Source organism: Arctopsyche grandis, chromosome 3 (genome assembly GCF_051622035.1).
Source record: "Arctopsyche grandis isolate Sample6627 chromosome 3, ASM5162203v2, whole genome shotgun sequence".
Lineage (NCBI taxonomy): Eukaryota > Metazoa > Arthropoda > Insecta > Trichoptera > Hydropsychidae > Arctopsyche > Arctopsyche grandis.
The window spans coordinates 33,258,994-33,271,342 of record NC_135357.1 but is presented as its reverse complement, the minus strand read 5'-3'; the positions used below and the strand labels follow the sequence as shown (position 1 = coordinate 33,271,342).

Genomic DNA, 12,349 nt, shown 5'->3' with positions numbered 1-12,349 from the left:
CATCTTTTTAATCAAACCCGAGCCGTGCGACTTTCAACTTGGACTATATATAATCTTGAACGAGCATTGTATCATCGGCCACGAGAATTTAGATTAGGATCGCTTTAATTGTGGTGCTTATTTGTTTCATTGTATTGTTTCAGAAATCATCATGTTCGTGAAAGATTGGAGACAGCTTTCCATGTGGTTGAGAAAGAGTATGGCGTTACTCGACTTCTCGATCCAGAAGGTATATATTAGTTTATTTGTTCCATTAATTCCGTTGTAAACAATTTGTAAAGTCTTTTTATACTAAAATTTCACTTAGAAATACCGGTAGATTGATCAATTATGTATGGACAAGGCTTAGAATCAATTTTGGATAACTTCCATTAAGACATCTTATGTACTTTCAACGAAAAAACAATATTTGTATCAATCTTTATATTATTCATCTTCTTCTTACAATGCCATGTCCTCTTTACATCATTGGCTGTTGTAAAACATTATTAATTTCTGCCAATATTTGAAAGCACACTGACTTGTCTGTCATTTAACACTTTAAAAATGATTTTGGAGTCCATTTGATCTCACTTGAGATTCTTTTCTTATTTATGAGCGATATACACATTCAATTCATAGCTCTGCAAAAAAGACTCAACCATACGATTAATATTTTATCTACTGCAACTTCATGAATATTTTTTTCAATATAAAAACAATATTGATAATACTATCACTAAATTGCATACAAAAAGTGTCAGAGATTCGATTATTTATACAGAACTTAAGCCCATTTGTAAATGGATATTTAGTACGCGGGACAGGTGTGTTGACCGTGTCCCGGTCTAAGAAAACACCGTTTGTGTTTGTAAGAGGATCGTTTATTTTTTTTCAATCGTTACAATGGTTATTGTATATACGAAGAGGTTGCGCTTCGGAGAAGTGATCTGGTTGAACTCCAGAGGTTCACTCTGGTGTTGGGAGCTGCTGTGTCGCTTTATATACGTTCTGGGTTGGAGCGTGCCGCGTGTAAATGCTTTGTCTTCGTTTCCAGGACACGTGCGTTAGAGACACGTGTTGACCTATTTTCGAGGCGCGTGCTCGGTATACGTGTGGTTTATGGGGTCAGCGTCAGGACGTCGTTCGTTTGAGAATGCGGGCATGTGCCACGCGTTAATGACTTTTCAGACACGTGCTAGGGTATCCTGATGACATTACTGTTGGGTTTCGTTCGTTTTACGATCGAGCGATGAACTCTTTCTTCTGGAATGGTCGAAGGGGTCGTTGCTCTTGAGTTATGCATATCTGTACAGGAGCGACGATGATTAGTGTGAAATTTATGAGATCACAGGTTTTGATTCGTAATAGCACAAGTCGTGCTATATTCCTACAGATATGTACTGAACTCCTTGTAAAAATAAAATTCGAGTTAAATTGCATTCATATCTTACACTCTCTTTATATCTAAAGTAACTCATATTATTGAATTGAAACAGTTATACTTCTCTCAGTTTGATTGATTTGTAACGAGACGCCTTCAAGATGCAAACAAGCATGTTATTTATACCTCAAATTGCACAATCAACAATGACACGAGTAATTGAACGTGTTTTAGAATCACATCCGTTTGTCACATCTTATTACGCTTGGGTGGGCACCCGCTAAAGTGCTCACGTGAGTTGTAAAACAAGGGGACCGATGGCAATTACATCTTGCAATAAGCGAGGTGTTCACAAAATCGCCATTGTTCCGAGGAACATTTGCACATCCGCGGTATGCAATTTTTCGCATTGTCTTATTTGCCAGCGGTTTGATCATCCGATGTTCGTTTGCGACTTTCGTTTTGCTCTTATATAATTCGTTTTGATTGATTTTAGTGTAGGATTGTTCTCGCCCGTTCAAGCGTAGTGCAAACGGTCCATTGTTTTTGACAATGAGAATCCTAACAGGTTGACAGGTGTTTGGATTTATTCAATCGGTGATCTGTTTCGTTTCAGATGTCGACACTCACGAACCCGATGAGAAGTCTCTCATCACGTACATTTCGTCGTTGTACGATGTGTTCCCGGAGCCTCCTAGCATGCACCCATTGTATGATATGGAAGCTCAGACTCGTGCCACTCAATATCGTGAGCTTGCATCCACTTTACATCTGTGGATAAGAGAGAAAGCGGTCCATATGCAGGTACAGTGTCGGATTAAAAGTGTTCTGTATATATCATGGTGTTTGAATTATTATTAAACGGATTGTTTCATTGTAGGATCGTTCGTTCCCGTCCACTCTTATTGAGATGAAGAAGCTGCTGAATGAATCACAAAGGTTTAGGAATGAAGAAGTGCCTCCAAAACAACGAGAAAAGCAAAAGTTGCAACACGTCTATAGAGAACTTGAGGTTTCTTTTTACCACTTTTTTTATTGTACTGTACATATGTTAAATGTATTAGAGATGTTTTCATTTGTTTTTTGTATTTTTTTTTAGAAATATTTTGAATCCATGGGCGAGTGCGATATTGAGCCTGAATTGAGGCCTGAAGTATTGGAACAAAATTGGAATAGATTGATGTTGGCGCATCAAGAACGCGAACGTGATATCCAAGAAGAAATTAGACGACTTGAAAGACTTCAACGTCTTGCTGAAAAAGTTCATAGGTTATATTTCATTTCAATTTTCGTTAGTCTATTTGATAAAAATAACAATTCTGACAAATCTCATCTTGGGATAAGATGCAAAATTAGATAAAAAACACGTATGTACAACATGGGGCTTGAAAATAAGTACTACAAACTTTAAATATTGCATTAGCTCAAGGATGTCCAGTTATAGCCCCGACTAAACCTAATTTAATACATTTCCTTTACATTCCCAAAATACTTTGTAATGTTTCAACACTCAAGGTCAACTATTCACATTGTCAACGATGACGTACATTTGGTGCATACATCATCAATATCGTTGCTTAATTATATTGAATTTCCTCTTCCGTATGCATTACTCATTATTAATAACGAAATTCCAGAGAGATCAAGCAAACAGACGCTAACTTGGATACGCTGGAGCGTCGCATAGAATCGGAGTCTCGACGATTGGATCGTGGGGCACACCCCACCGAGGCCAAAATGGCAGCCGAGCAAATTGAAAGCGCCTTGCGCAGCACGGACGCCGTGATCCAAGAGATGTTCCAGGACGTGCAACAATTGAGAGACGGACGATACAGTCAAACGCATGACTTACACGCTAGGTTGGCATCTCGGAAACACTTTCAATTTCACTTCTGCGGGAGAGTACGTACTTATATTCGTTTGGTTTTCAGAGTTACCACTGTTCACCAACGTTGGCTGAGCTTGCGCACAAGCTTCCAGAGCCGTGTGGTGCAACGATTAGGAGGAATAAGCGTGCCCGTACAACAAACGACGGTCCGCCGTGAGACTCGAACCGTTTTGGAGACTCGAGTCGCTGACACCAACGCACACTTCACTCATCTGATGGAGTGCTCGGAATGGTGTCGTGAACGATTAGTTAGTATCACCTTCACGTGTACACTTGTTCGTAGATTTGGATTTATTTATGATTCTTTATGTATTTTATAGAAAAAACTTCACGAGGCGGACTATGGATCCGATTTACCGACAGTTCAACAAGAACTCGATCGACACCAGCGAGAACATAAGACGATTGATCAATTCCATTCGAGAGTCGAACAATGCGTCGAGGCCAGGTCTAACTTCAATGGCGAGGAGTTGGCTTTGTACAATCAACATCTCGGTCAATTGCAGAAGCTCTACGCTGAATTATTATCGACTTCTACTAAGCGGTATAGATTTTCGTTCATATTCGGATGAAAAATATGCATGTTCATCTCCAAAAGTCTTATTTGAATATGATTTATTTTTTAGAATATCCGATTTGGATACTTTGCAAGAATTCCTTCAATCGGCTTCAGCCGAGTTGAATTGGCTCACCGAAAAGGAACAGATTGAAATTTCAAGGGATTGGGCTGATCCTCATATCAATTTGACTGCCATTGAAGAATACTATGAAGTAAGTGCTTTAAATTGTATATTAACTTTTACATTCTAGAATTATATCAATTATTAATTTTTACAAGCATTCATTCGGAAATGGAAACGAGGTTAGTTCTGACGTAGTAGTATACATACATATATTAAAAGTCATACCGGTTTAGGTCTAGTAACTAAACCCAAAACTTGTGTGTTTAACATTACTTCAAAAATACATAAGTAACGCATATTTTTTTCATTGCAGCAATTGATGTCATCTATAGAGAAACGAGAACTTCAATTCAGTTCAGTCATCGACCGAGGAGAAGCTCTAATTTCTCAGCATCACGCGGCCTCCAAGACCATTGAATCACACTTACAAGTCTGTTTTTTTTGCATCTTTTATGATATTATATGACATACTTACGAATGTAATTTGACTATTTTATATTATTACAGGTGATGCAATCTCAATGGGCATGGTTATTACAACTTACGCTATGTCTCGAAGCACATTTGAAATACACCACCGAATACCATAAATTCTTCCAAGAAGTGAAAGAAGGCGAGAAATGGATCGTGAAGTGAGTATTTGTGAAATCAAACGAAATGCCCAAAACGCCATTTTGATTATATGTAACTTAACCGTTTGCCCGCGGCCGTCTTCTATGGAAGCTTTGGGCGACAAGTATGTAGAATTTCTGAACTTTGCACGGGATTTTGAGCCTTACATGCGCCTATTTCAACTGTTTTGAGGTTCAAAGTTGGTTGAATTTGAAACTGAGAGTTGAATGCCATCTATTCAATTTACTTAAAATTCATATATACCAATCAAAATTAGTTTTTTGTGGAACCATACTGAAACCTCGTTTATGTGACGTCACGTCTGTTGAACATTGGCGACGATACGTCTCAATTGTATGAAGAATGATTATTTGACAATTAAGCCAAAACTACGAGATATATTATGTATTTTATTGTTTAAAATTATACTTTATGTGTTAATTAACATATCTGGTTACTTGAGTAAATATTAAAATCTGTATTTAAGGTCGAAAACTCGATTGCCAAATTCGCGAAAAAGGTGCCGCGTACAGGGCTTGTTCGCTATACTTATTGCCGCGGGCAAAGGGGTAAAATCACTCATTGTACATGTAAACTGAACTTAATAATATTCGTTTATAGACGTGAAGAAATACTGAACACGACCTTCTCCCAATCGGAATTCACGCTCGATCAGGGCGAACAATTGCTCCGAGGTATGCAAGAGTTACGTGAGGAGTTGAATCTACGCGGTGAGGCTGTAGGCAGGCTCGTCGCTAAGGCCGAAACTATATACCCGATCAAACAACGAAAACAACCCGTGACTAGACCACTGAAGGCTGTTGCCGTATGTGCCTACAATAGCGGCAGTGTAAGTTCCAATCTTTACGTAGATTATCTTCAAATATAATATCATTTTTAGCTTTGGTTATGATGTGTTTTTATGTCTATTTTAGGTATCGTTGGAGAAAGGTGGCTCTTGTAGTGTGGTAGATGTGTCTGGACGTAGTAGATGGCGTGTGCGCACCGGAGCTGGTGAAGCTCACGTGCCAGCAGCCGCTTTGGCTCTGCCACCCCCTTGCCAAGAAGCAGTCGAATCTGCTCAAGGACTCCAACACCGTTATGATAAGGTTTTTATATTTTTTCATTGTTCCCGAAAGAGTCAGTTGCTATTTGCAGTGCATATTTAATTTAGTATATCATGCGTGAGACGGTGAGTTTTTATATCGTTTACTTGCTCTGCTTTCCGTATGCATCAGCGAGAAGATCTATATCTATCAAGTTCAATGCTCATGAGAGTTGTTATAATATCCAAATAAATAAATGAGAATCCTTCAGGTTTAAGCAAGTTATGTATTGCTTTTGAGAATTTCCTTATCTCATATATGTATGTATCTACTAGACTATATTTATAACCGACTTAAAACCTCTAGCTAATTGTATTATATTTAACGTAAGCTACATGTGTATTCATTTAGAAATAAGCATTGTTATATATGTATGTTACAGTCGAAGTGTATTTTCAGTTGTAATATGTTCCAACTGGCGTTTTATGTCATTCATATTCGAATACAATTCAACTAGTAAATTATATTTCTAAAAGCGCAAATATACTTTCAACAATGTGCGCCAGTTGTAATATAACAGTTGAATTTTGACAGCTTTGATGTTTTAGAATCGAATAATGCGTTAATATTTGCTAAGTATTACGAATAAAGGTAATGCGTACCGTATTACGATAAATCTAAGAATGTGTTCAAAACAAAAATGTGACTTACCAACTCAATTTACCAGTCGAATGACGTTTTCTTGAAAACCTAATCTTAGCTGGTGCCAACTTATAGTTGAACAGTATTTTCAGTTGTAATATATTTTGACCAGTTGGAATGTAATTCGCCATATGAATCAACTTACGTGAGTTAGGCGGAATATATTCGAACTTGTCAAAATATACTACAACTGAAAATACACATTAGCTATAACTTTAGTTGGTACCAGGTTAGATAAAATATATTCCCAGAAGTCAAAATATATTACAACTGGAAGATACACTTCAACTGTACATGTACACGTCGACTAATTATATCATCTGACTGTCAATCATATCGTAATATGATTGCCGATCAGCTGAGGAGATGAGTCCAATTTGACAGCTCTATGAGTAGTAGGCCTATTTAACTTCAAACAACATTGCTTTTATTTAAGTTACATTTGCATAATTAATACCAAGAGTAATAGAAGGCGAATCGTTGCAAAGCAGCTTTTTAAAATGACACTTTTATATAATTTGCAGTTATTAGCTTTGTGGCAACGCAAGCAACTACGCATGCGACAAAATATGATTTTTGCAACCATCAAAGTAGTCAAAGGATGGGACCTCGCTCAGGTAATTCTAATGTATTTTATCGTTATAATACAATATTGAGTTTTAATTTGCGACGTATTAATTCCGAACATTGTGCGACTCCAGTTCTTGGCCATGGGATCGGAACAACGCGGAGCCATCCGCCGCGCGCTCAACGAAGACGCCGAGAAGCTGCTGCGCGAGGGAGATCCCGGAGACCCTCAACTGCGAAGACTCAGACGCGAGATGGACGACGTCAATAAACTCTTCGACGACTTCGAGCGTAGAGCTAGAGCCGAAGGTACGTAACGACAAATTTACCAATTATTCAATTGTACCGACAATTACATAATTGCGTTAAAGCATTTTTGTGTCGTTCGAAATCTTTCGTTCCATTTATAGAGAGTAATGAGATGTAATGATAGACATGTGTCGTGCAGAACTATTAGTCTTTTACGGCATATGAGGAATGTTCAGTTCGGATCATTGATTGAATGCAATTTTGCCAATTGTAAAAGACTATAAAAAAACTATTTTGGTACTGCTATGTCATACGGCAGATAGATCATGCAGTCAGATGATTTAAATCATACATATAGTATTTATAGTATCTCTCTAGTTTAATTTGAACGTAACGACAATACATACATTGCTTTCTACTTTTAACCCTTATCATTCACTTACAATCTATTACATCCAATTGCTTCTTTCGCAATATCAATAATCCTAAGTGTTATATTTATATATCGAATTGTTTTGACCGACTAAGAAGTATATCCTGTTTTTTTTTAAGGCGATTTAAACTTATCTGGGTGTGGGATTTTATAGTTCGGCAATCACAGCTGGTTTTAGCGGGCTCGGGTATTTTTTTTACTTTTAAATTGATTTGCCCTTAGTCGTTTAAATAGCTGATTTAAGCGTAGGGGGTCACACAATGTACTTACATCACTGTCATAATGTCACGTCTATTTTTATGTGGCGTCTGGCACTTGTGACATGTGTAAAGCAATGAATCATTTATTGTTTTTGTCACTTTAGCGACACGGCATTGCTCTCTTATCCGAGAAAGTTGTGTTATTTTTGTCTCGGGGTGCTAGAGGTGTTTCGCAATCTTATTTCTGTTGGTTTTTATTATTATTATTTTTAACGAGATAGGCTGAAATGATGATTAAAATAATAAAAATGCTGTATTTTAATTGTGGTTGATCGTTTTATATGTAGTACATACATGCGTAAAGTTTATGACTACACAGTATGCTGATTTTAGTATCTTGTCCTTGAATATATGACCAACATTTATTGATCGGATGTGGGTAGTAATTCTATGTATCTTGAATTTTATAAGTATTTTTTAATTGTTACTTGAAATTATGTAGTAAATATAATAGTTTATATATGTATGTGTGGGCCCATTGGTAACTGCGGAAAATTTTATTTGATTGAAATTGAAAAATATGTAGGATTATAGTTGGCCCGCTGTAGGAAGACACTTGCATGCTGTCTCTTACACCGCCTCTCGACCAATAGCATTTCGTAAATACAATAGAACATTCTACGTGCGAAAGGATTGGTCGAGATTGGGTGTAACGGACAGCATGTAAGTGTTTTCCTACAGTGGATGGACTTAAACTTTTATATTTAGGTGTATATAGGCAAAAAATCGGCTTAACACGTTCAACCCGGCGTGTACCACCAGTGGCCATGCGGATAGTGCTATAGCAGTCAATAATTTTACGGTTCCACTTCCTTGAGCACCCCAACACTAAAATTCTAAAGATTTAGGGACAACTCATTATATAAAATGATTAAATGCCGTCACGCGTAATTGGGTGCGGATACGCGTGACAGTGCCGCCACATGGGCAAATGTATGAAATCATGCGCCGGGCTGAATGTGTTAAAGCATCTCCAACAAATTTTACATATCTTTTAACGCACCAGTATTATCTTCTTAATATATAATTTCGAAAGAGACTTTGTATGTGACTATTGTTGGTTCGTAGAAAAACAAAAATGAATATTCAAATAAATTTAAATAAAATAAAACTATACAAATAAATTTAATGAAATGTTTACTATTAGATTGGCCATGTTTAAGCGGTTTATATTGCACATACCGAGCGAAGCCGGTTAAAAACACTAGTAATATTATAAAATACAATCATGTAGATTCAATAAATGTCTTAGTAAAATATTTCGGAATTGATTTTTATATATGAATTTTAGTTCAAGTAAAGCCGTCTGTTTTTGATATAGTATTATATTGTATATAATGTCCATACTTTAATATATTCAGAAAAGAGGTTAAATCTATTAAACTGTATCGTTTAATTGATTTAAAATTGAAACTTTCACATACAAATCCACCTCTTAACCCTTCATATGTCGCAACAATCGTTTTTCCGCCGTATAGTTTGTTTTTGTTGCACAATTTCTGCCGTTGTAGAAACCCACACTCAATTACATTGTTGATATAAAGTTCGGGTCAGTTCAGTTGACCGAGGTTCGCGTTCCTTTTGTGTCGTCTGCTCCATTTTACGCCGACACATTTTCAATATTACCATGAAAAAGATCAAAAAAGTATTTTTCTCCCGGAACGATCGACGTGGAGGTGAATTTTGAAAATTTGTACTGAAATTTTCGCACACACATTTGTATTGACGTTTTCGAATTGACTTTTTCAGAGGAATCGAAGCAAGCTGCCCGTATCTTCAGCGAACAGTCGTCGTCTGTCAATGAAGCCGTGTCGAGATTGGAACGGCAGTTGCACGAGCGTGTGGCTGCTGCCGCTCCTCGGGATCTGATCGCCCTCGAACGTTGCGCTCGAGAGCATGCCGATTGGGAAGGTAGGGCACGTGGTCTGGCTTCAGATATTGACGCCGTCCAGGAAACTTTCAGAGGTATTGCTCTGAAGACTCCAGCCATGAAAAAATCACTCGACAAACTCATGGACAAATGGAACAACATGTGGTCGACTTCTAATCTATACGTCGAAAGGTAACTTCATATAATTTATTCACTTCATATAATTGTCTAGTTGTTTATGCACCTGCTTACTATGTATATAATTTTATTTGCAGTCTGAAATGCTTGGAGACCGTTCTGACCGGAGTGGACGAGAACAGTTCGGCCATATCAGAGTTTGAATTGAAACTTGCACAATACAGTGATTTGCCCAACGATGCCGAACTTCTCAAAGACGTATGTTATATTGTCAAGTTTATAGCATGTTATCATAGATGTAGAATAACCTAGATATGCCATTACATACAAATTTCATTGGAGATCTTGTTGCCACTAACTGAGGGGTGCGGGGGGTTTAACTAGCGGGGAAGTGGTAAAAAAAAAGGAAGAAACGCAGCGGTCGGCAGTGGTCAGCAACCAGTTTATGTATATGTACATGCACTGAAGTTTTATTTTATTTATAACTTTATTTTATTGGACACTCCGCGTGACAGTAAACCAAACTAATAAAGCCATATTAAGAATAAAAAATATAGCTATACACACTATATTAAACTACAAATGTATATTACTATAATAAAACCATCATTAACTATTACAATATTTAAACATTAGTAACTTCCACAAGGATCAATTTTAAAGCTGACACTTAAATATTTAGTTCATTGTTTGTAGTTTTAAACTTAATGTCGATTTCTGAATTTCCTTCAGTGCCAACAAGATATACGCGTGCATTTAGTGACACCCAGGTTGTCGACCGCTGTTCCATCAATACATACATCGCGCCGATATTTCATTATATGTTAAAATACTACTATAATTGAAGACATTATATATTAATTCTTACTTATGATGTGTGATGCCATCCGATTTTTATGTTTTCTTGAGTAATTGTAACACAATTTCACTGAACACGTTGGCATTTTCGAAAAATGTCAATCGACCTTCCTACTTAGAAGCTAACTAGTTAATGAGAGAGAGTGTGCATGATCTGTACTTTTTTTTGTGTGTGCATGGTCCAACAGGGTGATCGGCTTAGAGCGTCAGGGCGTATCTATGGTATTCTATATCTATGAATGTAATACTCTAGGCTTTGGTGTATATTATTTTACATGTGATATATTTTTGATAGATTCATGAAGACTTGCTGCGCATGCAGACGGCTGTTAGTCAACAACAGATCCTCATGGATCAGCTCAACGATGACGCTGACAACTGTCGTAGAATCGTCGACAGGTCTCGGTCAGCTCTTCCGCATGCTTCACTTCCTCGCAGTGGAAAGCACGCCGACATGGAACGTATGGATCGTGACTTGGAGAAATTGAACACTCGCTGGAGTAATGTCTGCGGACAACTCGTCGACAGGTATTCTTTAAATGACGATATATGTACTTTTGGGTGACGATGTACAGGTTTTAATGTAATGTTATGTGTTATAGGTTACGCAGTTGTGAGGCCGCTTACAGTCTTATGAAGAACTATCAAGCTGGTCTTCAGAAGGAGGCTGAATGGATTGACGACGCTTACACGAAGTTGCAGACTCAAATACCGACCGAGATTAAGCCGAAAGAACAACTCGATCAAACCAGGGTAAGTCCTCCATGTGGAGTCACTTGATTTTGCATTGATCTATTCATATTTCAGAATTAGACCTTGCTTGCAGATCAGCATCGCTCCGGATCATGCTAGATTTAAGTTTGAATTAATTCGATTTTAGACTATTTCAGCTAATTTTCAGCATTGGATGCAGTTTTTGTTTAATTTTTTATGATTTAAACGGCATGCGCTTTTGTTTTTGTGTAAATAAGACTATTTTCAGGAAATGTATTAAGTACAATTTAGACAGTATCGTTTGACCGACTGAAAAATGTACGTTTCAGGTACAATTTTGAAGATTTTTACTTCCATTCTAAAAAATAAATAATCTTTGCACTTTGTAATATACATATATATTTATAAAATAAACAATAACAATAATACGTTGGTATGTCATACTGCTCACATCGTATTTGAGTAGCAAACTTATTAATATTTTGACCGTATATGGGCGGCTCAAGATTTAACAATAACTGTAAAGATGTAGTTAGTTTAATAAATAACCTGGAGAACGCACATACCTGTGATCTAATCCGATCGCAGAGTGTATAGTCAATCCTCAATTATATATATAGTACACAAGAATTTTGCAAATTTGTCTATACACCAAGTACACGAGTTATTTTAATATTGGTCTTATAATATAATGTACGTGGAGGCTCATGTAAATGAATCTATTACATCATACAAGGAAATATAAAATCAATTAAGACTTCTAAATGCAAATACATATGTAAATGTGTTTATAGATTCGTATACACAAGTCTTACAATATATATATATATATATATAATATAATATGCATGTTCACTATAAATAGTGGAATTTATAGTACATTATAATTCATCGGAACAGTACTAAAAATTATCACGAAATAAATCACATGTGGGATATTTTTAATATGTTACACAGTTTATGTGT

The 12,349-nt window shown here is 36.8% G+C and overlaps 1 protein-coding gene across 1 annotated transcript in view; it reads left to right on the top strand.

Annotated features, from left to right (window-relative positions):
- shot (dystonin-like protein short stop) overlaps nucleotides 1–12,349 on the top strand; it is a 288,361-nt gene that overhangs the window by 190,327 nt on the left and 85,685 nt on the right. The window contains exons 8-25 of the mRNA XM_077427723.1: nucleotides 144–229; nucleotides 1,980–2,167; nucleotides 2,244–2,375; nucleotides 2,463–2,632; nucleotides 3,001–3,222; nucleotides 3,295–3,499; nucleotides 3,572–3,795; nucleotides 3,878–4,022; nucleotides 4,248–4,364; nucleotides 4,442–4,566; nucleotides 5,168–5,396; nucleotides 5,482–5,655; nucleotides 6,819–6,911; nucleotides 6,996–7,170; nucleotides 9,553–9,865; nucleotides 9,949–10,069; nucleotides 10,965–11,197; nucleotides 11,272–11,422. Coding sequence (XP_077283849.1) covers nucleotides 144–229; nucleotides 1,980–2,167; nucleotides 2,244–2,375; nucleotides 2,463–2,632; nucleotides 3,001–3,222; nucleotides 3,295–3,499; nucleotides 3,572–3,795; nucleotides 3,878–4,022; nucleotides 4,248–4,364; nucleotides 4,442–4,566; nucleotides 5,168–5,396; nucleotides 5,482–5,655; nucleotides 6,819–6,911; nucleotides 6,996–7,170; nucleotides 9,553–9,865; nucleotides 9,949–10,069; nucleotides 10,965–11,197; nucleotides 11,272–11,422 — 3,103 coding nt within the window. The remainder of the gene's footprint in view (nucleotides 1–143; nucleotides 230–1,979; nucleotides 2,168–2,243; nucleotides 2,376–2,462; nucleotides 2,633–3,000; nucleotides 3,223–3,294; nucleotides 3,500–3,571; nucleotides 3,796–3,877; nucleotides 4,023–4,247; nucleotides 4,365–4,441; nucleotides 4,567–5,167; nucleotides 5,397–5,481; nucleotides 5,656–6,818; nucleotides 6,912–6,995; nucleotides 7,171–9,552; nucleotides 9,866–9,948; nucleotides 10,070–10,964; nucleotides 11,198–11,271; nucleotides 11,423–12,349) is intronic.